This window comes from Trichophyton verrucosum (genome assembly GCF_000151505.1).
Source record: "Trichophyton verrucosum HKI 0517 chromosome Unknown contig00706_1.f1.exp, whole genome shotgun sequence".
NCBI lineage: Eukaryota > Fungi > Ascomycota > Eurotiomycetes > Onygenales > Arthrodermataceae > Trichophyton > Trichophyton verrucosum.
The window spans coordinates 1-24408 of NW_003315271.1; the positions used below are offsets into that span (position 1 = coordinate 1).

The window sequence follows — 24408 nt, forward strand, 5'->3', positions numbered from 1 at the left end:
TTTCTTTCTGGGCTTCTGAAGTATGAATATCAAATCGGAGGATGAGGATTCTATTTAAACAGCGCAAATATAAAATATTTTTCATTGCTTAGAAATAGTGTCGTATAAGAAACTATTGATTAATCCTAAGTTATTTTTGATCAACGCCCTGAAGGGCCAATTAAGGAAAGAGGTCATAAGCAGGTGCAGGCAGGGCAGGGCAGGGCAGGTCTTTGAATCGCCGATTAAAACAAAGCAACGAATCACTTCGCTAGTTAATAATTAATTATCGACCTCGCTATTCTCTCGCTCCCACGCACGCAAAAAAAGAAAAAAAAAGGACGTCTATCAAAGCTTCGTTCGGATTCCCAAGTGCTCCTTTTATCATCGTTGTTTCACTATAGAATCGTATATTTTGGCCATAAGATACCCAGAGCAGCAAGAAGTCGGAAAGAAGCAGAGAAGTAAGAAAGAGAAAATGGGGGGAGATGAAGAAAAGAGATCATCAATCGACCAAGATGAAGAAAGGGATTGGTGGGTAAAGGCGGGAAAATGGAAATCGAGCAGTACATACAGCGGGAAAGAAAAGGAAAGAAAAGAACAAGAACAAGGCAAAAAAAAAAAAACCCTCCTCCCGGTGCATGAGGTATATTTCCTCCGTTTCGTCCCATGAAAAAAGTAGAAAAAGAAGTGAGAAGAAGGACACGGAGGCGGGGAGGAGAATTGGTCAAATTGCAGGGAAAGAAAATGGAATGAAAAAGGGGAGAAATGGCGGGGAAGGATGAGATGAAGAGCCCCTGGTTGAGTTGAGAAAGGAGGTAAAAAGGAGTATTTTTTTTTTTCCATATGTGTGTTTCGTCGCGTTAGTTGGAAGAGTTCTTCTTGAATCGTAGAAGCTCGGCGAGGCTGGCCAAGCTGCATCCGTTCTTGAGGAACTCGTGGGAAAGTAATTCATCAGAGGAGGCACGGCTTCGGACATCGACGCAAAGACATACGCTAAGGAAAGACTTGAGCTCCTTGCTTAGTTTCTCTGGCTTCTTGAGACATGGGGTTCCGTTAGTGGCAATGAGGTAGAGTGCCTTGAGCGGTTCTTCATTCAGATATGGTGGTTCAGATTCGATCAGCTCAATTGCCATGATTCCGAGGGACCAGACGTCGACTCGTGGGCCATATTCTTTCTGTTTGACGACTTCGGGAGCCATCCAGTAAGGAGTTCCCACCATTGTGGCACGCTTGCTCTTGGACTCGGTGAGTTTGGCACAGAATCCGAAATCAGCTGTAGACATGTCTTAGTAAGTGGTGCTATGATATGATGTTTGTGAGCGGACAAAGGGAACGGGGGCTTACTAATTTTCACGTTTCCTACCCTATCCAAGAGGACGTTGTCACTCTTGATGTCACGGTGGATGATGTTTTGGCCGTGTAGATGGGCTAATCCTTTGCATGTCTAGGATCTTGGTTAGTAATGGTGTGTATATACCATGCAGGCTTAGCTTAGACAGCTGGGCGCGCCTTACCTCGTAGCAAATGGTGGAGATCTGATCTTCTTGAATAACAGGATTTTGCTCAATGACGTCGGTCAAGGCACCGCCCTCCATGAACTCCATAACAACCCACAGTTCATTGCTGGACTCCTGCAAGAATGAGTCGAGGAAGTTGACAATGTTCGGGTGCTGGCTGTCCTTCATGACGATGATCTCGTTGACAATAAGTTCCTTGCGAGGCTGGCTCCTTAGATCCATCTGTTTGATAGCAACCTGTCCACGAGGGCCGTGTGTGCGGTACAGTTCACGGGCCACGGGAGAGCTTGCATTCTCCTTGACACGAGCAACGTACACGGATCCAGAGGCGCCCTGCCCGATCTTTCGTTGCTTGCTGTACGACTCGTTGGGGTTCTCCTTTGAAACGACCTGTCTGAGCTTCTCCATGACCTCGCTCTCGGACATGGTTGACATGCGGACGTCCTTTTGGCGGGAAGGGTCTGGCTTCTTGGCCAGAGCAGCTTCAGCTTGACGGACACCGTCTGGGACTCCGTTGGCCTTGTTGGTATTGTTGTTGTTGTTAGTGGTAGTAGTAGCCCCGTGTTTGTTGGCAACGTTAAGAGGCTTAACGGCCTGGACAGGAGCAGGGAGACGGCTTGGAGGCTGGCCGGACGCAGCAGAGCCGTTTGGCTGGCGTGGTTGGGTGCGAGCTGGGCTACGGCTGTCGTTTCCTGCATAACGCGAGCTGGAAGGCTGCTGTCGGCTCTGGTCTGGACGGGGAGCACTTCGCTGAGCACTGTGATCGTCTCTGGAGTGTGATGGTGATGATGATGACGAGGGGGCCCCGTTTCTGGGTGGAGAGGGAGCAGGACGCTGGGCAGTCATCTGTCTGGAATCCTGCTGTGGCTGTCGAGCTCTGTCGCCTGAAGGGGCCTGGGGAGCAGGTCGTGAAGGGTTATATCTGCTGCTGCTGGATGTGCTGGGTGACTCTCGAGGACCACCATATCCACCGAGCTCCTGCTGAGCAATTGGCACTCGGGTCTTTGGTAAGGAGGCATTGTATGCTTCCTGTTCTCTGCGGGCTTGTTCTTCCTCACGCTGTCTCTGTGCTTCACGAATACGACGAGCTTCTTCTTCCATTCTCCGCCTCTGGTCTGGATGGGGCATCTCCTTGGACCGGTCCTGGCTGTACTGCTGCTGGTCGTATGGCCGGTCAGCGGGATCCGAGGCCTTGCGCTGGGAGGATGACGGTGCAGGAGAGCCGCTGCCGGGGGATCTGTCGTCGTGTCCGCGCATAGACTGGCTGGTATCCAGACGCTGGAGGCCGGTTGGAGGAGGAGGTCTTGGGGGAGCAACACCACCACTACCACCACCCCCATGGCTGCGGAGAGGCTGCATGTTATGTGGAGCGGGGGCAGGAGTGCTCATGCCCGGGAAATACTGAGGGTTCTGCTCACGCATCTTGATGTCGGAGTAGAACTCGAGCACCTCGATGACGGCCTGGGGGTTCTTCTTGTAGTCTTCCTTGGTAATGGCAGATGCCGTGAGCAGCTTCTCCCACTCTGGCGGGAGGCCAACAAAGGCACCGGTCTGGGGGTCAAACCCGACGTGAATCTGGTGGCTGAAGTTGGTCGGGTTGCTGACACCGCCCATGCCAGGACATCGTTCGTATATCTTATCGATCCAGTCGTAGATCTCGTCGTCGCTCTTGACCTCGCAGGTAATGGTCTTGGTAGCGACGTCCCGGGCCCCCAACGGGCTGCGGGCATTCGCATCCTTGGGGTTGGCCACTCTGGTAATCTCGAAGGCCATCTTGGTATCCTCTGACCGGGTCACGTTCATGACGTTGCTGAGCTGGATGGAGAGCACACTCTTGCCCGTCTCGTTCTTGAGGAAGTCGAGGCGGAACTCGCGTAGAACGAGGTAGCGCTGGTTCCAGCTGGCGAGGAACTTGTCCTCCTTGCACCGCACGTAGCCCTCCTTGATGACCGCCACGCCGCCCTGGCCGGTCGTCTTCTGGCTCAGCGAGAGCGAGGAGGAGTTGGGGAATATCGAGAGCGCGGGCGTCGACGGCGAATTGATGTTCATCCGGTCGAACGTCGTCGCCGCCGAGTTGACGGCGGACATGGTCGACACCGAGCTCAGCTGCGGCCGGTCTGTAGGCGGGCGAGGCGCCGGCCCTGGGTTCATGAACTGCTCGCGCGAATACATGCTGGATAGACGGTCTGGTTAGCAACAACGCACTCCGGCTGAGGGCTTCTCTGGGTGTCGTCTGCCTGCCTCCGCACAGGAAGATCAAGGCCGCAGAAGTTGTTATTCCCGTCCTGCTTGCTTTTTCCTCGCTGCTGGCGCTCGACATGGGATCCCTAACAACGCTCGCGCCGTTTCCCGAGGGGCAGAGCAGGCAGGCAGGCAGGCAGGCAGACAGACAGAGGGGAGGTCGGACGGAGGGGGGGGGGGACTCACTTTGGAGACGAAGCCATGCTTTCCGCAGAGTTAGAGAGCGAAGACTCAGCAGGACATCCGGCAACACGACCTGCCACTGATAGCAGCAGAGAGGCGCCGGGTCGAGGAGTTTGGGCGGTCTTTTGCGTTGCGCGTGAGTGAGTGAGAGATGGGTGGATTTTCAGGTGGCTTTTAGGGGGGGGCGAAGGGGAGGGAAGATCCGGTTTCGGTTTTTGAGGCGGTTGGGCAGAGACAGCAAACAACAACAGGCCGCTGGAGGACCACGCCGGACAGGACGACGACGCGAAGACCAAGCGACGACGAGGAGGACGAGGACGGGAATAAAGGTCGAGGATGGCGGTGATGGCTTATCAGAAGCGAGACGCTCGACTCGACGGCAAAGCAAAGAGGCGGCGGGTGGTCAGTCAATTGTCGGCCAGGGGGGCGCTAGAGAGCGATCAACTCGGCTGCGGGAAAGGGACAGCAAGACGGACTTGATATTGCTCCAGGCAGCGACGACGAGACGAGCAGAAGAAGAAGAAGCAGAAGAAGGAGAAGAAGAAGCCGGGAAAGGCTCGGTCGGCGTCGACTCGAGCCAGCAAGCTGTCCCCTGCCTACCCACAGGATTATATTGGTTGCTGGTTTGACGGGCAAAAGTGATACAGTCCCCTGCTCCGCCGGAGGGAGGAGTCGTGCCGCCGGGTGGACCTCCCAGCTTATAAAACAGGCCCGGAGACGGGCATCAAGAGGGACGAGGAGGAGCAGAACCAGACAAGACTCGCTGCTGTGTCATTCACCATTCACTGCTCAATTTGCCTGCCGGGGGAGACGTTGCAGGGCGGGATACTACTGCTACTGCTGCTGCGCATGGAGTAGTCACTCTCTGCCGGCTGATCGCTCAGCGGGAGCACAGTAACATATCGACAGCAACAGCTCCAGGGCCTTCTGTTAACTACAGGGTACCAACTTAGCCCCCCCTGACCAAAGTTGGATTTTAGTCAACCTCCTCATAGGCGGAGTTCCTGGGGCGAAGTTGTGGTGGATGATGCCGACCATCCAGGGGAAAGGGGGGGAGGAGGTCTTCTCCCTTTCCATGGCTCTTCTATCTATCAGATCCAGGCTCGAGGACCAGCCAATATATTTCTGCTCCGGTGCAACAGAGCCGGGCCTGCCTACGGAGTACCGTCGATGCATTGCGGTTGAACTTGTCCCTCTTACGCTGCAGTAGTGACTGGAGCATGCATGCGGTTCGAACTATGGAGCGGGGTACATACATGCCTTACATGCATCAAGCTACGTTAAAACTGTTTCAACTTCTGGCGTAGCTGGTTATATATATAAACTGGCTAGCCCCCTCTCCCCTATTTCTTTTCTCCTCGATAGCCCGTTGAGACACGCAGAGACGAGACGGGATATGGAGGCATGTTCCATATATATACGCACGCTACATCCACAGCAGAGATGGTAGTACGATTTGGCCAATTTTAAGCGGTTTCAGTAGACGTGTAGGATTGGGACCGCGGGAAAGAAAAGAAGAAAAAAAAAAAGAAGGGGAGTTAAGGACAGCAAAGGAGCCAAAAGAGAACTTGCTATGGGACAATATTGATGATATTCCTCGAGGATTTCCAAGGACCAGAGGCGAAAAGGCGTGGATTAACACAGGGATCTGGTATATTATGGCGGAAGATCACCAACGGCAGAGAGAGAGCAAAAGCTCGTACATTTATATGCAGGCCAAGATAGGAAGAAAAAAAAAAGAGAAGAGAACGAACGAACCAGGATAAACATGCCTGTGAGCCAGAGTCTAACATATTATATCATGACTCCGATCCAAAGGGGTAGTTGAATTTCAAAAGGCCGTTCAGACCCCCTACCCAGCCGTCAGCAGCGCCGCCCTCGCCAACAGTCTTGCGCATCACACACGGCACACCACCGTACCAGGCACCGTCGACGACCCGGATGTCCTCGCCCCAGACACGCACTTCCATGCCCACTCGCAGGCCCTCGCTCATGGTCACCCCGTCTATGCTCACCTCGACTTCCCGGCCACGATTCTTCTCGCTGAGCCGGAGCGTCACCGGTGTTCTGGACGGCACGACCAGGGACCGGAAACTTAGACTTCGTGCACAGATCGGTGTAAGCAGCAGGGAAGAGACGAGAGGGTGGATGATGCTCCCGCCGCATGAGAGGCTGTACGCTGTGCTGCCTGTGGGTGTTGCAACGATCATCCCGTCCGCTACTGCTTCGGTCAGGAAACGGCCGCCAACAAAGACCTCCACAATCGCCAGATGAGGCTGTCGGCCGCGGTGGATGACTACCTCGTTCATTGCATAGACGCCCGTGTCTGCTTCCTTGGGCGAGGTCAGCGTCACCCCGTTGCTGTGCACTGCCTCTCCGTCCGGTGTGAACACTCCTACTCGTAGCCGGCTGCGGACCAGGATACGGGCACTGCGTGACATTCCCATCGACTTTCCCCGTAGCGCCGACCACCCTCCTCCCGCATCAGCGGCAGCAGCAGCAGTAGAGGTACTACTGCTTTCTCCATTTTCGACAAGAGAGGGTGCTCGCTCGCCAATTCCGGCACCAGACATGTAAACCTCCCGAAACGCTCCTTTGTATTCCGAGAATTTCCACTCTCCTAGGAACCCCAGCGTGCCCATGCTGAACGAGAGTATCGGCGGTACAATCTTGGACGTTGCAAACAGTGAAGAGGCCCGTAGAATGGTTCCATCTCCGCCCAACGTTACTATCAGGTCTACCTTTTCCGGAGGTATCGATGACTCGGCCAGATTGGTATATACCGGAAACGGGAGAGAGTCGTGTATCTCCGTGGCCGTATCTCGTTCAAGTATCACTGATATCGGCGAATAGTTCGATTTTATATGGCTATAACCATTGTCAGTACCGCTTCCCCCTTTTCTCCATCATTTTAGAACATACTTTGCGAACTCAACCACCGACTGAGTCACTTCCGGAGCACCCTTCTTTTTCATCAACAGAATGTTCCTGGGCGGCCCAGGCCATTTCAGAGCAAGTAAATCACTTCCTCCAGACTCTATTCGTAGATTATCTCATGGTTAGCAGTCAGAAGGCAGAATACCAGCTAAAGGACCAACGCACACCTTCATATTTTGGAAACACCCTCCCAGGAAGGGTTCGGATATCTTCTATCTGTCTCAACCTCGAGCTCGCAGAGAATTGACGACGGAAGACGGAATAGGGAGAGGCTATAGCAGCCGGTATATTGGTACAACGCTTCATTGCGACAGTTGAGATATGACTTGTTCTTTTTTTATTTTCCAGTGGAAGGGCGTGTGACAGTGTAAGTGCTATGACTATATCTATGGCTTATCAGTATAGATTCTGGCTATGCATAAAGGAATAATGGGACCATACAGTATGTATGTTAGTATCCCTTTTTCGTCTCCTTCTCGCTCTTCTGGCTCTCCTGGCTCTCCTGGCTCTGCTGACTCCTCTTCCGCAAGCGCCTCGAAATCTTGAGGCTCTCCATCCAGAGGAACAAGTCTCTCCTCCGTTCGAAGCGATCAGGTGAAACCCTTACACCGATGGATAGGCATGGCCTAGGTGCGTCAAACAGCTGTTCAGCTCCGTCTACCGCCGTCTATGCCAGCATCCTGAACTTTCGTCTCTTGTCTCTTTCTTTTGCTTCCCTTCTGTTGTTCTTTTTCGGCTTTTTCTTATGACCTCACGATGCCAAGTCCCGAAGTCACATGATTGATATTTCGGATTATAGTTTATACTTTCCGTTGATTACTCAGCAACGCTTGGGCCGCACTTTGTTTTAACTTTTTTTTTAGAAAGTAGCAAAAAGGCCATGTTTGATATTATGTACGAAGAAGCAGAAGAAGCAGGAGAAGAAAGACGGGGAGATGGATGTGTGGCAGCATGGTAGGACAAGGGTAGGACGCTGTGAAAAGGTCAGAAGAGACAAAAAGTAGAAGTAAAAGAAGAAGAACCTAGGGAAACAAGAGCTGGAGGAGCCAACTTGGTGTAAGCAACCAAGCCAGGACTAACGAAGGGGCAGTGCTTGCCAGTTTGTTGCCTCCAGAGTTGTTGTCAGGCAGCAAGACGGCCAGTCCCAGAACTTGAGACTTTCCTTTGTCTCTCTGTCTCTCTTTGTTTTTGTCCACTTCTCACATCTATAGCTGCTCACTTTAACCATCTCACAGGCTTGTTTGTGAGAGTGACGGCATCACGCTTGGTTAACACGTGGCTAGCTGTGCCTCTAGAGCTTGCTTTTGCTTGTTATAAGAACCAGCGATCTGCTAGCTAGCAGCCTCGGAACGCTGCGGCATCCTGGCTAGGGATCTTAGAAGAAGGAAAAAAGAAGCTTGTCCAGGACCCGATATAAGACTCAGCCCGGACTACAACGTCGAAGATCACCAGCTAACTCCCATCCTACTACTACTCACTGTTGATGCCCCGAGCAAGACACCGAAAGATGGCTTCACAGGCCAGGAACAGCGCAAGACCCGAACTGAAGAAGTCATCAAGGCATATGTACGAACGAGAGCCGGCAAACTATGGCATCCTCGTCCAGCTTGTCCGCAGCTTTCTCATAGTTGCCTGGTTCTGCTGCTGCTGCACCTGCATCGTGGTCGCCCAGGTCGTCGGCCTGCCGCTCTATGTCATCAAGAAAGAGTACTTTAATGCATGGATCGCCCTGACCAAGGAGTCCTTTGGCCTCGCCATCACCGCGCTGACCGAGTGGAGCGCCCCGACCCCGGTGCGCATCAGTGGTGACCGCAGTGTACTCGGCCAGGTCACTCTCACATCCAACGGAGGCATCAGAACTAACTTCCCTGAGCGTCTGGTCCTGATCGCAAACCACCAGGTCTACACGGACTGGCTGTACCTCTGGTGGGTGACTTACACCAACAAGATGCATGGCCACATCTATATCATTCTCAAGGAGTCACTCAAGTATATCCCGCTGGTTGGTCAGGGCATGACCCTCTACGGATTCATCTTCATGGCCCGCAAGTGGATGGCAGACAAGCCCAGGCTACAGCATCGTCTGAGCAAGCTTTCCATCAAGCACGGAAAGACTTCATCTGGCAAACCTAAATTCGACCCCATGTGGCTGCTCATCTTCCCTGAGGGCACAAACCTGTCACTGCATACCAAACAAGTCAGCGATGCTTATGGAGAGAAGAAGGACATCCCACCTCTCAAGCATGAGCTTCATCCACGCTCTACGGGGCTTTATTTCTGCCTTCAGCAGCTCAGGGGCAGTGTCGAATATGTCTACGACTGTACTATGGCATATGAAGGTCCACCGTAAGCTTTTCAATTGCTTCGTCGCAACAATAAGCAATACAGCTACTATCTATGCATTATTGAGACACTGACATTTTCGTATAGAAAGGGAAGCTTTCCCGATAGCTACTTCACCATTCGCTCTACCTATCTCAAGTGTCGCCCGCCAAGGGTTGTTAACTTTTACTGGAGACGCTTTGCATTTGATGATATCCCGCTGGAGAACCAAGAGGAATTTGAAGCCTGGCTATTTGAGCGCTGGGCCGAGAAGGACGAACTCTTGGACACTTTTATTGAAACTGGCAAATTCCCGCCCTTTGAGAATTCAGACCTCGTAGAGATGGATCCAAACAGCCCTGATATCCAAACCACCTCTGGCAAGAATTACGGATACGTCGAGGGTGTGGTCCGACTTAATTACTGGGCCGAGATTTGCAGGGTGTTTGCCGTTCCTGCCTTCATTGCTTTTCTTATTCATATTTATCGACGGTATTACGGCTGAATGACTTTATGCTCTTACCTGGGAATTACAATAGCGACGTCTTTTTTTCTTTACCCTTTTAAACTCTTATTCCCCCGTTTTATCTCGCTTTTTTTTGGAGGCGTTCAAGTTGACCAAGGGCAGGGAGGAGAAGTTATGATGGATGGCATAGAGCTTACCTGGGCGTTGGCTGGGGATGGAGGCACGAATTCTTAAACACCATAATAGCTACCAGTCCCCACGGACATTACATTATATCCCTATTACGGAGTACTCTCTTCCTCGCTTCTTATTCTTCTATTGTCCTTTTGTCCTATTCTACACCTCGTCGTCCTCCGCCCTGTCCTGTCCTCTTGATAGCATCACGTGATGCCAAGCTTTTTCTACCGGAGCTTCGACTTTCGTATATCAAAAAGACGAACAAAATCCCAAAGTGTTGCGCTTCCGTCGCTTTCAGCTCGTCCTCTTCCTTCTCTTCCTCTGCGCAAGAGGCGAATCCAGTCTCTCCCTCGAGAGTCGAGCCATCCTTCACCGAGCAGACGATGAGATCTTTCTGTTTCTCCCTGCTCTCCTAACCAATTTCTTCTCGCCTTGACAAGCAACGAGCAGCACCCTTTGCGCGCCCCGTCATGGCGCCCCTTCAGAACGGCCTTGCCAACGGCAGCAGCGTCAACGGCCCGGATGCCATGGCCAAAGACACTGGTCGTTTCTCCGATATCCCTTCCGCTGTTGATATTCCCGCCTCTACTTTCGACAGTGAGGTCGAAATCAGCTTACAAGAACTCCCGGACGACCCTACAGAGCTCTGTACCCTACTAGACAACGAAAAGGCCGCGAAGAACTTCTGGGTTATCATTGCCCTGGCATACGCTAAACAGAAGCAAATTGATCATGCTATTGAGATTCTTACCCGTGGCCTTGCCTCGCTTGCGCACGGCGCTACAAAGGAAAGGCTCAGCTTGCTAGGCTGGATCTGCTGGCTGTACCTGATCAAGAGCAGACAGGCTCCTCGAGTTGCTCCAGAGGGCCAGCTGCATTCTGAGGCAAAGACGAAGGAGTTTTACTTACAGGCTGCTACGGCGACTTTGAACGAGGCTTCACGCTTAAACCCTGCCTTTCCTCCCTTGTTTCTTGCTCGCGGCGTGCTTTCTATCCTGCGTGCATCACTGCAACCTCCTTCGAAGCCTCTCAGACCCGGTACCATCGACACTTCGGAACGAGTCGAGTCGCTTCAGCAAGCCATAAAATGTTTTGACGAGTCTGCAAAGGCGTTTGGAGGCCGGAACATTATGGCCATTTTGGGTCGCGCGAGAGCAAACTATATGCTTGGACGTTATGCTGAGGCTTTGGAAGGATACCAGGAGGCTTTGGTGAAGATGCCTAGCATGAGAGACCCGGATCCGAGAATTGGAATTGGATGCTGTCTTTGGCAGCTTGACTTTAAGGATCAGGCAAAAGTTGCATGGAACAGGGCTCTGTCGTTGAACCCTGATTCAAAGGCCGCTAATATCCTTTTGGCTGCATACTACTTACATGACAGTTCTCGCCATTCGACAAGCGATCCAGAGTTCAGTTCGCTTTACAAGACTGCGATGACTCAGTACACCCAGAAGGCATTCAAACTTGACAAGGAGTATCCGATGACCTGTGCCACGTTCGGCAGCTATTTCCTTCTTCGCAAACATTTCCCGACTGTCGAAGCCCTTGCACGCAAAGCTATTGAGCTTACCGATGTTAATGCTATTGCAAGTGACGGCTGGTATTTACTAGCTAGAAAGGAGCATACCGAAGGTGATCCGGAACGAGCGCTGGAGTATTATAACAGATCCGACCAAGCAAGAGGTGGAGCAGACAAGGGATACCCTCCGGCTAAATTTGGTGCAGTCCAGATGCTGGTCAGGAGGAAGGACTTTGATGGTGCCAAATTCCGTCTAGAAAAGATCATTCAGCAGACGAAAAACCCCGAAGCCATGGCTCTTCTCGGATCTCTTTATGCAGATGAAGTGTTTGCGGCAGCCAATTCGAAGGAAGACAAATCGGCAGAAGCTAAGAAGGCGATCTCGCTACTCGAATCTGTACGAACCTCCTGGAAAGCTGACAAGAAGAAACTCACTCCAGACGAGTCTGTCTTGCTCTACCTTGCTAGGTTGTACGAGGCTTCTGCGCCGGACAAGAGCATGCAATGCCTCAATCAGGTTGAAGAAATGCAGTTGGCTCAAATTCCCGATGATGAAAAGCCAGAAAATGTTGAAGGCGAACAGGCCATGACTGATGTTCTTCGCGAGAGGCTCTCGCCTCAGCTACTTAATAATATCGGCTGCTTCCTCTACCAGGCTGACAAGATTGAGCCGGCTAGGACCATGCTCCAAACTGCTTTGAATGCATGTGTACAAGCGCAGGAACGTGAAGACGCCTCTGACACAGATGCATATGTTACTACCATCAGCTATAACCTTGCCCGGACATATGAGGCAGCAGGCATGCTAGATGAAGCCAAAAAGGTTTACGAAGGGTTGCTTGAGAGACATAGTGACTATGTCGAAGCCAACGCCAGACTCACCTATATTTCTCTCCGTCAGGATCCCAGCGGTGAAGGCGCAAAGAAGATGACCAAGCTTTACGAGACAGAAGCGTCCAACATGGAAGTGCGGGCACTTTATGGTTGGTATCTCAATAAGACAAAGCGCCGTGTTGCCAACCTAGCAGAGGACCATGAGCAGCGGCATTACAAGCATACTCTACAGGGTTACGACAAGCATGACCGGTACGCCCTAACGGGAATGGGTAACCTGTATCTCCTCACAGGTCGAGATATGAGACGAGATGGTGAACAGGAAAAAGAGAAACGGCACAAGATATATGAGAAGGCCGTTGAATTCTTTGACAAAGCTCTTCAGCTTGATCCCAAAAACGCTTACGCAGCTCAAGGTATCGCCATTGCTTTGGTTGATGACCGCAAAGATTACTCGACTGCTGTCCAGATATTCTCAAAAGTCCGAGACACTCTACGTGACTCGACTGTATACCTGAATCTGGGCCACGTTTTTGCCGAGCTGAGACAGTTCACCAAGTCTATTGAAAACGTATGTTACTTCAGGCATTACTTTATCTTACTTTCTATGATACTAACTAGCGAATAGTATGAAATCTCACTCTCAAAGGATAGAGCCAGAGATGCTCAGATCCTTGCCTGTCTCGGCCGTGTCTGGTTCCTCAAGGGCAAGCAGGAGCAGAACCTGACGGCCATGAAGACAGCGCTGGAATATGCGGAGCGCGCCCGCTCCGCTGCCCCTGACCAAATACATCTCGAGTTCAACATTGCTTTTGTTCAGAACGAGATAGCTCTCCTTGCAATCAGTCTTCCTGAAGGCCAGAAGTCATCCGAAGATGTTGAAGAGGCAATGAATGGCCTAACGGCAGCAATTGAAGCCTTCGACAAGATTGCCAGCTCAAAGAACCCACCTTATCCTCGCAGTTCACTGGAATCTCGAGCAACTATGGGTAGAAACACGATCCGTAATCAGCTTCAGCGAACTCTTCAGAGCCAAAAGGAGTACGAAGAGAAGAATGCCGCCAAATTGCAGCAGGCCCGAGAGCTCCGTGACGCAGAATTGAAGCGTCGTGAAGAGGAGAAACGCAAGGCCGAAGAGGCAGAAAAGGAAAGGAAGCGACAGATCGCTGAAGAGCGCCAGCTCATGATTGAAGAAGCTGAGCGGCTCACTGCTATCCGTATTGATGAAGAGAGAGCCAGGGAAGCTGCCGAATACACTACTGACAGTGAAACCGGAGAACGGTATAAACGGCAACAAAAGAAATCCAAGGGCGGCAAACGGAAGAAGAAGGCAGACGCAGAGAAGAAAAGACAAGACAGTGAACCACAACGCTCCGGTTCATCGTCTGATGAAGGGGAAGAACGCACTGCTGCCCCCCGAAAGAGAAGACGTCTTGAACGACGCGGAAACGCAAAGTCGAACAAATACAAGAGCACTGAAATTGTCGTTGACTCCGACAGCGATGCAGAAGCCGCTGCTGAAGTTAATGGCGACAAGTCCAGCTCGCCACCAGCAGCTCGGAACGATGACGACGAGGACGAAGACGGCCTTGTTCAACGACGAAGAAAGAAAGCCAATTTGCGAATTGAAGATGACGAGGACGAGGACGAGGAGCCGAACGCAGCTACCCCCGCTGGAGATGATGATAACGACGACCTCTTTGACGAGAAATCTCCGGCAGCCGGAGACGAAGCTGACAAGGATGTTGACATGAAGGCCGCCGAAGAGGAGGAGGAGTGAGCTCCTCCTGTCGCCCTCTGTTTAGTCGGACCATGCACTCCGTACTGCATACTCAATTCGTCTTCTTACGTATAACCTACAACAATTTTCTTCCCATATCTCGTGTTATTTAACGGTGGCGTCGTGTGAATGTTATTCCGGAATATCAAAGCGGTCACTTGCATTTCCATTTACCCTTGCTTCCCCCTGTATTCCACTTCCCTACCTTCTGTCCTTTTTTTTTGAGTCTTCCAAATAGCAAAATGTCCTTTGTGATATGGAACTGCAATTTTCAACCAAAAAAAAAAATAATAATCTCATGTTGCACTGGCGTTTTTTTGTTGCTGCTCTCCCCCTTTTTATTTGGCAGCCAACGACCCGTCAATCTTCCATAACCAATATGTGTACTTTTAACCAGCTTCATTTTCTTGATTAACCCTGTTTTATAATAGTCAGTCAGGCCAGCCAGCTTGCTAGCTAGCTAGCTACCCGGTGGAGAAACTAAGCACAGCCCGATTTAGTGTACCAATTTTCCAACTGATCAACGTCCGCTCAACCAAGAAATCACCAACCACCCCATTCCAACACCGCTATATGGAGTAGAAGATGAGATACTGAGATCTAGACAAGGATAAGTGGAAGCCCCTCAGTCGCGCATCAAGGGATACCAGAAGAGAAAATAATAATGAAAGAAGAAATCTCAACAATAGTCCATGTTGACAAGCCCCGCGCCGTCAAGGACCCTGAGTATGCCCGCTCCTTGAGCAAGACACCCTCGTTTTGTGTCTACGATGAGCGGTTCATCGGAGACGTCGTGGGTTCGGATCCAAAGATACAGCTAGTCGAGGAGCGAAGGGAGAAAGGAGAGCAGTTCGCTCATGAAGCGGGCGTATACATCCGCGAGACCAACTCGGTGTATTTCACTTCCAACTTCCAGACGTGCGATCCCATCGATCTATACGCCATAAACTGTGACACGCATGAAATCGAGAAGCTCGACTATCCAGATGTCGTGCAGGCGAATGGAGCATGCAATTATCCTGGGAAGACTGCATCTACCCATTCCCCTGGTGCTGGAACCGGGGGCGAGGAGCCAGATCGTCTCCTCTATTGCTCCCAGGGTGACCAGTCAACCCCATCCGCCCTTGTGCTAGTTAATCCAGTTACCAAGGAGTCCGAGATACTTCTCAACAACTTTTACGGCCGAGAGTTCTCCTCTGTCAACGATGTCGTGATCCACCATGGCACAGGAGACGTTTGGTTTACGGACCCAACGTATGGCTTTGAGCAGGGGTTCCGCCCTGAGCCAGTCCTACCAGCGCAGGTGTACAGATTTAGACCTTCTACAAAGGACTGCTACGTTCTAGCGGATGGATTTGATATGTGCAATGGCCTCTGCTTTAACCCTGACTATACCTTGCTATACGTCACTGATACGGGGGCCGTCAAGGCTCGAAGCTATTCCGGAAACGGACGCAAGTTCCAAGCCAACTATCAAAACGCTGGGACGATATATGTCTATGACGTGGTCGATGGAGGCACCCGAATTGCCAATCGGAGGATGTTTGCGTTTTGTGATTCGGGGGTGCCTGATGGGATCAAATGCGATGAGAATGGATATGTGTATTCCGGCTGTGGAGATGGAGTTCATGTTTGGGCCCCAGATGGGACTCTTGTTGGCAAGATAATTGTTGGATGCACCACGGCGAACTTCTGCTTCGTCAAGGGTGGTATCTGGATGTTCAGTGAGAAGGACCTGTACTTCTGCAAAGTTAAAGCAAAAGGGGCCTTGGTTAAGACTGAATGCGAGTAGAGATGATACACGGTCTGGAGATAGACCTTGAACCGCTAGTATTTTGTGCTCATATCTAAATTGCAAGCTTACAACGTTCAAGGGTTTAAGAATAACATGAAGTTATATTGTTATAATCAATTCTTGCACTTAAGTTGTGACATCCGGTCACATTCGTCAAATTTATTTCACCATATATATATGCCCAACAAACGGAGGAGGATATCTAGCAAAGGGATAAATATCAGGATACAAACGGAAAAACGCAAATATACATAGTAATATACAGCACGCAACTAACCATGCGTCGAGACAGATTCTAAACATCAGGGGCTCGTTCAAAATGTGATGCCTGAGCGTGCCGGCTGCTTTGATACTAAAACTCGGTGTTCCAGGTAGGAGGTGACATAGAAAGGAAGTCAAAGTTCTCCAGGTTAAACCACGAAAGCATATCCTGGGATCCGATCTCGGGGTTTGAGGTTGTGGGTGGAGGAGGCATGGAGGCCGGGATAGGTGGCTCCCGGTTTAGAACTCGGTTTACAGGGTGGCCGGAGCTTTCAGTTGCGATTTGACCTTCACAACGCTCAATCATCTCCTGAAGCCCCTGAGCAATGCGATGCACAAGGTGCTGTTTGGCGCAAGGACAGTGTTGAAACACTTCCAGAACGCGTCGACTAATCCGAAACACCAGTTGTGTATCAACATGCACATGCTGTCTATTACGTGTGGCAACCTTGAGAAGAAAGACAGCCGCAAACGCAAACATGGTGTGGAAATAATGCGGGATTCCAACAAGGTACGCACGTAGCTCGTCAGATTCAATAAGCAGTTCGAGAATGGAGATTGCCGTTGCAACTGCACTGCCTGCAATGTCCTGTAGCTCTGGAGCGAGTGGTACGTGGGCAGCTTCCACGTTTAACCCTCGGAATGCATGGGAGCATATAAAGAACTTTGCAAATCGGAAATGCAGTTTAACAGCCTGAGATGGAAAGTTTCCAAGCCATTTGTTCCTTGCTAGCCTTCCCGTCCATGCCTGGGACCATCTGTCTAATTGTGCAAGGTAATCTCGAAGTTGTGGGATGAGTGATAGGGGGATAGGTTTCATTGCATCCACCCCATACGTCTGCCGTACTTTTCCCAAAAGTAAAAGGAGGTCAATATGGCTGATTAACCTCAGGTCAATCTCCCCTGAAAAAGGGGAGGCCAGGTGATTCTTCCAGTTGATATATCCAGGCTCCACACCACAGGCTGGAGAGCCGTGGAGTATCGATATTTGCTCATTGGCTAAAAATATCAATAGCCACATCTGTGATTTGCCAAACCCTTCTTTATCGGTCTGTGGCTGATTCATATGCGCCGTATGGTACTGCATCCCAATTGCTTTTCTAAGGACGAGACCAGACAGAACCCAAGTCAGATTCCCCAGCCAGTACGAGCCCATACATAGGGCCTTGATATCTTCTACTCCCAAATGAGTACGAAACATGAGTGACGATGTTACGCTGCGGAGCTCTCTGCTCAGCTTATCATAGGCATCTGTACCCAGAGGGTCATGCAGAGCTGCTACGGTGCATAGGGTTAATGCAAGTAGTGTAGATGTCTTGCGTACCTCACTGATGTCTGCGTATTTTTGTAGGTGGTCGTAAAAGAAGTGGTCCAGTCGGGTCAGGTATGTTTTGGTAAGCTGGCCTGCTTCTGCTTCGGTAATTACTCCCCGAGAGACAAAGTCTGGCTCCATGACCAAGCCTGAAAACTGGGTGGTCTTTTCGTGCACCTCGCTGGACTTGGTGACTTCATAGAGAGACCGCATTGGGGCGGAGGCGAGTGTATCTTGCTCCATGGCAACCTCCAACGTATTGGGTTGTTCATCAGCCTGTTCACGCTGGGAGGCTTTGCTATCTTCCTCTTTCATGCTCAACTCATCAACTGCAGATACAGGAGGTAGTGATAGTGCTGCCCTAGCTTCATTTAGGGCCGTTTGAAGGTGCGAGAAATAACGGTTCATCCGAGAATTCCACCTGTAGAAGTGCATACATTAGAGACTGCAGCTCTGTATATATAGATGCCGGTGTAGATATATATATATCATACCTAGCCTGTTCCACCACAATATCCTGAATAGACTTGTTTGGTGAACATTCCAGACCTCGCTCCGCACAGCGTTTACATGGTGGAGTGTCATCGTCCATAACACATTTGATCTGTCAACATATATCAGCAGTGTTCTATGGAGATACTCAGCAGTAGAAGAAACCTTTCTATACCTTTTGTTTCCTACACGCCGGACATGCTGTCGACTTGCGGCTCGTCACCGCAACGCTGATCTGGGGCGACTCTGGAGGAGCTATGCCAAACGAAACCGGAGGGGTATTGGGGGTCTTCGACAAGCTGTCTGGAGATCTATACATGGCTGTATCGCTGGCGCTGGAGCCATTTGGCGCAGAATGCAGTGCTTCAAGTGGTGGCGGTGGGTTCGACGGGTTGGAGGAGAGCTCGGCCACAGACCACGGACGCTTCCGCGGCGGATTCATCGTGCGCCCCAGTGGCTCGTCGTAGCCCGGCTATTGACTATCACAGATCGAAGAGTAGTATGTAGCGTGCGATTCGAGGTACTATAGTATGGCATGCGCGGTGCGACAAGGGTCATGGATATGGATGGGACAAGCTGCAGTCATCGCAGGGGAAGAGACGCGCGCGGGGGTCTCTTTGTAGTTGACTATTTAGCTAGCTCGCTCGCAGCCAGTCAGCCATCCAGCCTTGCCACTCCTTTCAAGGCTTCGCCGGCCAGGCTGAGGACGCAGACGAGAAGAAGCGACGGCAAACCACAGCGAGCAGCAGGCGATGGGGCAGCTCAACGAGTGTTGATGACGCTGAATCTCGCACGGAGGATCTGCTAACCGCGAAATTAAGGTGAAGCTGGCGCATATGGGGAATCCTCAAGCGCGGTGGAGTCGACCGAGACGCGGGACGGCCAGGATGCCAGCGAGATACCGCGATATCAGAGCAGATACAGGCATCGATACAGGGCCTATATACGTTGAATGACGCGGGAAGAGCCTCTACAGATATACAGCATGCTCGGGGTGTACGCGGATAGCCAGAGACAGGGCCAGCTCCTGGAGGGCGCGCTGCTGTCCCATACCTAGCGGACACCGGACGACGGATGAAAGGAAGAACAAGGGACACCTGCTGCGAGGTTGCTATGCTACGGTGGCTATTACCTACCTAGACATGCTGCTGCCCTCGGATGGACGCTGATATCTGCTCGAACGCTGTCGAATGGGGAGATATATGGCCCATAGCTGCTCCATGGCCCATAAAAACAGGCATTAAAAAAAAAAGGCCAGCCCACCAGATGACAACCGACTTGAAGCAATTGGTCCGCCCCCATCAGCCTATCTCGATTGTTCGTCCTCTCGCTTGTCAGCAGAGAAAGCGAGGAAGAGAGCCCAAGCCAATGTCCGTAGGTGACACGTCTCCTGGTGGGCTGAGTCCTCGGTTGCTGGAATAAGGCATTGATATCGCCAGGAATATAAAGCAAGCCCGGGAGTTTCCTCGACGTCTTGTTAATGGATTAATCCAATTTGCTTGAGCATATGTTGTCTCGGGACTGCAGGAAGCCGTCAGCAAGCTGCCACGAAACCTCGGAATGGAGTTTACCGTTAATATCAGGCTTCATCAATAATAAAGAAAGGGTCTGCAAAAGAAACACTCCGTGCTTCATGTGCCAGTATACTCAGATACGATCTGATCAACTCTAACACTCGCTCTCGGCTGCAGGTACGGCTGATTTAAAATATTTTTTTTATTATCCTTTTCGCCCTTTGCTTCGGGACCGCTTTCCCCTGCCTTCTTGCAAACGAAAAGCAGTGTATACTTAAATATAGACACGGAACAAACTGGAAGGGCCAAAAGAAAATAACGAGAGCTTCGACAACGTCAATCTCTCAACCATTTTCTGAGGCTTGACAGCTCGGTTAGCAAGCTAGCTAATCTTCAGCCACCAGGGCCAGCTGGAATGTGCTTCCGCTTCCCCCCGCGGTGCCTGAAGGGGGTAAAAGAAAGACACAAAAAAGAAAAGCGGTCAAAACTGCCGACTAGCATCCCTCGACTTCGACATCAACTTCGACCTTGGGAAGATCGGACGCATTATTAATTGGCGTCTCGACCGAGTCATGGTTCAATATCGGTCATGCTCACAGTTACTCCAGGTCAAGCCAAGTTGGTGGCTTATATGATGCCATTCTCTTTTTTTTTCTGTTTCCTTTTGAATGAAAAATCAAATCCAAGGGTGAGAGACGAAGACAAAAGGAAAAAGGTACGTCAGACCGTATAGCGATGGGCTTCCAACTTTCAATCCTCGTCCTTATCAGATGATTTAAATTGCATATTGGATGGGCAATCAGGCCAGAGTGGATGGAGGGGCATTCTGCATATACTTACATACTTAGACCTGAGTGGATGGAACGACAGACATGAGCCCAGGGTAGAAAAGCAATTGGTTGTTACACATCAGGGAACAGTCGGTGCCTTTTCTATTCAGCCAAGACAGAGGGACAAGGGAGTCGAAGTCGAATCTACCCGCCGAAAGATGCCAATTCCCTTCTTGAAGGATGAAGAGGATGAAGTTGGATAAAGGCTGAAGAATTGAATCGGCCCCCCTCCTTCGAACCCTTCACCAGATCAACAAGACATTCTTCCTTCGATAGGAGTTACAGGGAGAGAGCCACCCCATGTCTATATTTCGATGGAATAATGCTGCTTACAGCAAATAGATGCATGGCAAGCTGAGCGAGATAAACATTCCCAACCGCACCGTCTTTCTGGAAGAGATGAGAAATAAAACAGGAATACGCAGCATATGCAGCTATCTCTCCCATGTCCTGCATGACACCCTAGCTTCAAGGCACGCACCAGCAGACGCCATAATAAATTGCCATAATTGACAGCTCAATCCGAGGAAGCCATCCAAGAAATCAGCAGAATGGGAGTTGAAGTGTACAGAAAGCAAATATATCAAGGCTGAAAATGCTTAAAAATAGAAGCATAAGCCTATTTTGCCGATAACTTTACATTTTTTATGCTTCTTTTCCCATGAATAATATATTAATCATTGTTTTGTTTTTACTTACCATGAGGAAATACGATTAGGGTTCTTATTCCGAGGTTCCCCATACGCGTGCATTTCCCTGACAAGGGCGTACCAGGGAGTGGATGTCGTGGACGTCTGTCTGTTGCATCAAGAAGAAAAGGGAAGGAAGAGAGAAAAGAAGACGACCCGCGCTACGACTCGGACCGCAAGGAAGGCTGCACCGGGCATACGGAGCTCGAACCCTGTACCCTCCATCCAAAAGAGCGCTCAAGGCCGAGGATGGCCCTTCCATATACTTGTTCCTTGCATACCTAGCTCGTTCGCGGGGGGGACGAGGACACCCAAAGTATAGGCAGTTTAAGGCTCGTATTTCAGAGAGATCAGCCAGTCCGGTCTTTTCCTCTCCTTCCTTTCTGGATTTCCCTCCATGGTGATAGGCCATAGCCGGCGAGGAGTTGGCGGGGGGGTTGACATGTTGGTGGAAATAGCACCCGTCTGCTAATGACAAGGTCCTCATGTGCTGCTGAGATCAGCCCTTGTCTAGATCCTGCCCGCCTGGAGGGAAAAGACATCTCGGACGCATGTCAGGCTAAGATTGTAAATTTGTGCTAATAATAAGCACCATTTCTGCAAAGCTGGTGTGCGACAAAATATGCACAAATGTCATCATGGCATTGGAAAACACCTTTTTTGTAGCTTCGGCTCAGGGTCGTGTCTGCACCATCTGGAACAATCGTAAGGATCTTGCTTTGCTGATTTCACGAGAGAGAGGTGTGAATATATCCCTGTGTCTTGGATTCTTGGGCGTGATCGTTCTATATGTGCGTGATTGTACCATGGGCAGGGTCCTAATTCATGCATATGTTCCTTGCTCGACCGGGTATCCATAGGCTGAAGAGCCCTGTTCGGAGGATGGGTGGATATGCGCAGGGATTAGGAGCGGTTCAAATACCAATACCTACTCCTCCTGGCAAAAGTCCCGAGTGTATAGCCTAAAGGGGATAGGGAATTCACCTGCATTCGGTGGCCTAGTGGACAACTTCTCATGCAGTCCTGATTCGAAAATTTTTCCCTTCTTCTGGATCATTCTACAATAATATAGCCGATATCTCGCTAACAGGCGTCGAAGTGTCCATCTCTGCCCAACTGGGCGGCTCGATGGATATAGTTATCATGCCAACTGCCAGCTTGTCCTTGCATACCTGGGCCCTGTATGTTCGGAGTACAACGCATGCTGACGTGCTCCATTGATATGTGTCATGGTGGTATATAACACAGCACAGGATTGATTTGATATGGAGGCCAAGAGCCGTCGACGCGGGGAGTCCCTGGGTTTCTTACTGGATCTTCATGCAGCAGGAAGATACGAAGCCAATTGATGGAATCTCATTGATGGAATACCAGGAACCTTACATGGGAAGAAAGGGTAAAAGAGAGGGAGAAGCTGGCATACCTTTTGGGGTTACTCGTGAAGTTCGTGATGGCCCGTCGACGGACTACATCTTGCATAAGCGCAAGCCTACATCCTTTGTCATGGCCTTCCCCCCCAAAGGAGGGAACAGATATATACGGAGGATTTCCTATATGTCTACCTGTGTATATCCGACAAGAAGCAACGTGCCCTTGGCGATCGGGTTCACATACTGAGAGCATGGCATACACGTTTTCTCCCCCGGAGGACCCTGGCGGCAGGAGACCGCTGCGGCCGCCCATGGGCATCGATATCAAGACCTGCCGGGCGGATACATTTTTGTGCCTTACCCGTCTGTCTTAAGTATATACCGTTAAGAAGGACGCAAGAAGGTTGGAGCACAGAAGGGGAGCGGGAGAAAAGGCCTAGCCTACATGTTTTCTTCCCGTGTAGTTGGACAGGGGCCAGCATTCTCCCGTTTAGGAGAGTAGGACGTCAGACGGATTTTGCAGCCTTTTCGCATCAATTGATTTGTATGAGGCCGTTTGCTGATCTTCTGCAAGGCAAACAATGCCTCTTCCCTTTCTTCCTCCTTGCACAGACATACGCACTTCGTCAGCCCGGCTGATCAGATCTTCCCTCAGATAACTAGCTAGTTACTCCGTAGAACGTCCGAATGTAACATGTATAGAGCGGACCTCAGGGTGCATCATCGTCATCAACAGGGCGTCGTCTGTGATACCTTACTCTGGTTAACCAGAGCGCGATAGATGGAGAGTAACCTCCGGAGTAAGATGCCTGCAAGATTCGGGGCGAGCGAGAAAGGGAGAACCCACACATCCACCTGGCCTTCCAGTTCGGCGAGGGGGCCGAGCTGAGGAGACAGCTAAGTATACAATCGTCCCCCCCCCATATCCAGTTTTAAGTATATATAACTATACTTGAAACAAACATGCTACAACCAGCCTCAAACATGGTACTGTTCATGCAGGCGTGATAGCCGCTGGAGCCACGCAAGGCGTGAACCTGATGCTTAGCCAGCCTACCGTCTTGCCTCTCTCTTCTCCAGCGCGCACATGGGGATACTTACGCAATAATAGGTCGCAAGCTATGGGGCTCACCCAGAGAAAAGCAGCCGGGACTAAGGGACAGGACGAGCGCAAGGCTCTCCGGACCACTGATAACATTCCGTCACACGTGTAGACCCGGACAGGTTGAAAGCGGTCGCCTGGGTCGGCCGTTGGGGACGAAGGTGTGCAGCGACTCTGCCTTATCCAAAGATATGGGAACTCAAGTTTATGTTTCGAGATATTCTTTTTTTATTCTTCTTCTTCATGCTTATTTTCTTCATTCTTAACTGCTCGTGTATCATTTGTCGAGCCTGAGTGGCCGTGGTTGTTTTTGTGCTTTGACCTGAAAGGCTGGCTGCAGTTCTCGAAGTTGTTCCTTTTTTATACAGCGTATATCAAGACATCTGACTGGACAATGGACGGGCTGCAGGATTCCGCCTTACTAGTGGGCGAGAAACGCGGAATTCATGAATGATTGTGATGTAGACCATCGGATACCAGCACTGGTGTTCCGAAGCCTGGATGGAGATCTGCTTGCTGTTTGCAGTCCGTGGCTTAACGTGGCTTCGAATAGGTCAACGGTCAGGAAGACATCAGACCTCATGGTCGGGCACGAAAATGACATGTGTCTCTCTGGCCGTTTGTCTCTTAATTCAGCTCAACTCTTTTGTTTTCCGCATGCTTCTCATGTGCCTTTTACCCTTTCCGTCGGCTGAGCAATGCGGCTTGACATTGGCAACAATGATCGATGCTATGATTCGCATACACTATCACATGTATGGAGCATCGAGTAGCTTCCCTTCTCCGCTCCGAGAGTGAACCGATGGAGACAAGGTGCCGAAGTTAGGGACGGGGCACCCTCAACCCTCTCGCTCTCTGCTCTGGAGTATAATTGACTTACGCTTACACTCCTTGCTCCATAAGTACACTTACTTTTGAGGGGAAAGGGAGGGGGGTCGTCCTCCCCCCTCTCCAGATGGAACATCCCTGCGTGGAGAGAGAGGTTCATGGTAGCACGGAATACGCGCGAGGACTGCAAGCCATTTGCCGATCCCACCATTCAACCACTTCCATCTCTGTCCTGTACAAAAAAAAAAAAAAAAAAA

The 24408-nt window shown here is 50.7% G+C and overlaps 8 protein-coding genes across 8 annotated transcripts; 5 read left to right on the top strand and 3 right to left on the bottom strand.

The window, feature by feature from the left end:
* Positions 1-418: 418 nt before the first annotated feature.
* TRV_06451 (uncharacterized protein) lies at positions 419-652 on the top strand (the record flags this gene model as incomplete). Its single annotated transcript, XM_003019468.1, has 1 exon — positions 419-652. A coding segment is annotated over one exon (234 nt), but the record flags the coding sequence as incomplete, so codon positions are not given.
* Positions 653-842: 190 nt separating this feature from the next.
* TRV_06452 (uncharacterized protein) lies at positions 843-3587 on the bottom strand (the record flags this gene model as incomplete). The annotated part of the gene is made up of 3 exons (XM_003019469.1): positions 843-1255; positions 1327-1426; positions 1497-3587. The coding sequence occupies 3 exons, from the start codon at positions 3585-3587 to the stop codon at positions 843-845; spliced, it is 2604 nt and encodes an 867-aa protein (XP_003019515.1).
* A 2135-nt stretch (positions 3588-5722) lies between these two features.
* Positions 5723-7166, bottom strand: TRV_06453 (uncharacterized protein; the record flags this gene model as incomplete). The annotated part of the gene is made up of 3 exons (XM_003019470.1): positions 5723-6791; positions 6846-6960; positions 7028-7166. 3 exons carry the CDS (start codon positions 7164-7166, stop codon positions 5723-5725), a joined length of 1323 nt encoding a protein of 440 aa, XP_003019516.1.
* A 1201-nt stretch (positions 7167-8367) lies between these two features.
* Positions 8368-9687, top strand: TRV_06454 (uncharacterized protein; the record flags this gene model as incomplete). Its single annotated transcript, XM_003019471.1, has 2 exons — positions 8368-9206; positions 9291-9687. 2 exons carry the CDS (start codon positions 8368-8370, stop codon positions 9685-9687), a joined length of 1236 nt encoding a protein of 411 aa, XP_003019517.1.
* Positions 9688-10295: 608 nt separating this feature from the next.
* Positions 10296-13958, top strand: TRV_06455 (uncharacterized protein; the record flags this gene model as incomplete). Its single annotated transcript, XM_003019472.1, has 2 exons — positions 10296-12749; positions 12807-13958. 2 exons carry the CDS (start codon positions 10296-10298, stop codon positions 13956-13958), a joined length of 3606 nt encoding a protein of 1201 aa, XP_003019518.1.
* A 664-nt stretch (positions 13959-14622) lies between these two features.
* On the top strand, positions 14623-15750 carry TRV_06456 (lactonohydrolase, putative; the record flags this gene model as incomplete). Its single annotated transcript, XM_003019473.1, has 1 exon — positions 14623-15750. The coding sequence occupies one exon, from the start codon at positions 14623-14625 to the stop codon at positions 15748-15750; it is 1128 nt and encodes a 375-aa protein (XP_003019519.1).
* A 355-nt stretch (positions 15751-16105) lies between these two features.
* On the bottom strand, positions 16106-18260 carry TRV_06457 (uncharacterized protein; the record flags this gene model as incomplete). The annotated part of the gene is made up of 3 exons (XM_003019474.1): positions 16106-17687; positions 17764-17843; positions 17994-18260. 3 exons carry the CDS (start codon positions 18258-18260, stop codon positions 16106-16108), a joined length of 1929 nt encoding a protein of 642 aa, XP_003019520.1.
* Positions 18261-19921: 1661 nt separating this feature from the next.
* On the top strand, positions 19922-20365 carry TRV_06458 (uncharacterized protein; the record flags this gene model as incomplete). The annotated part of the gene is made up of 2 exons (XM_003019475.1): positions 19922-20047; positions 20246-20365. The coding sequence occupies 2 exons, from the start codon at positions 19922-19924 to the stop codon at positions 20363-20365; spliced, it is 246 nt and encodes an 81-aa protein (XP_003019521.1).
* Between the last annotated feature and the right edge of the window lie 4043 nt (positions 20366-24408).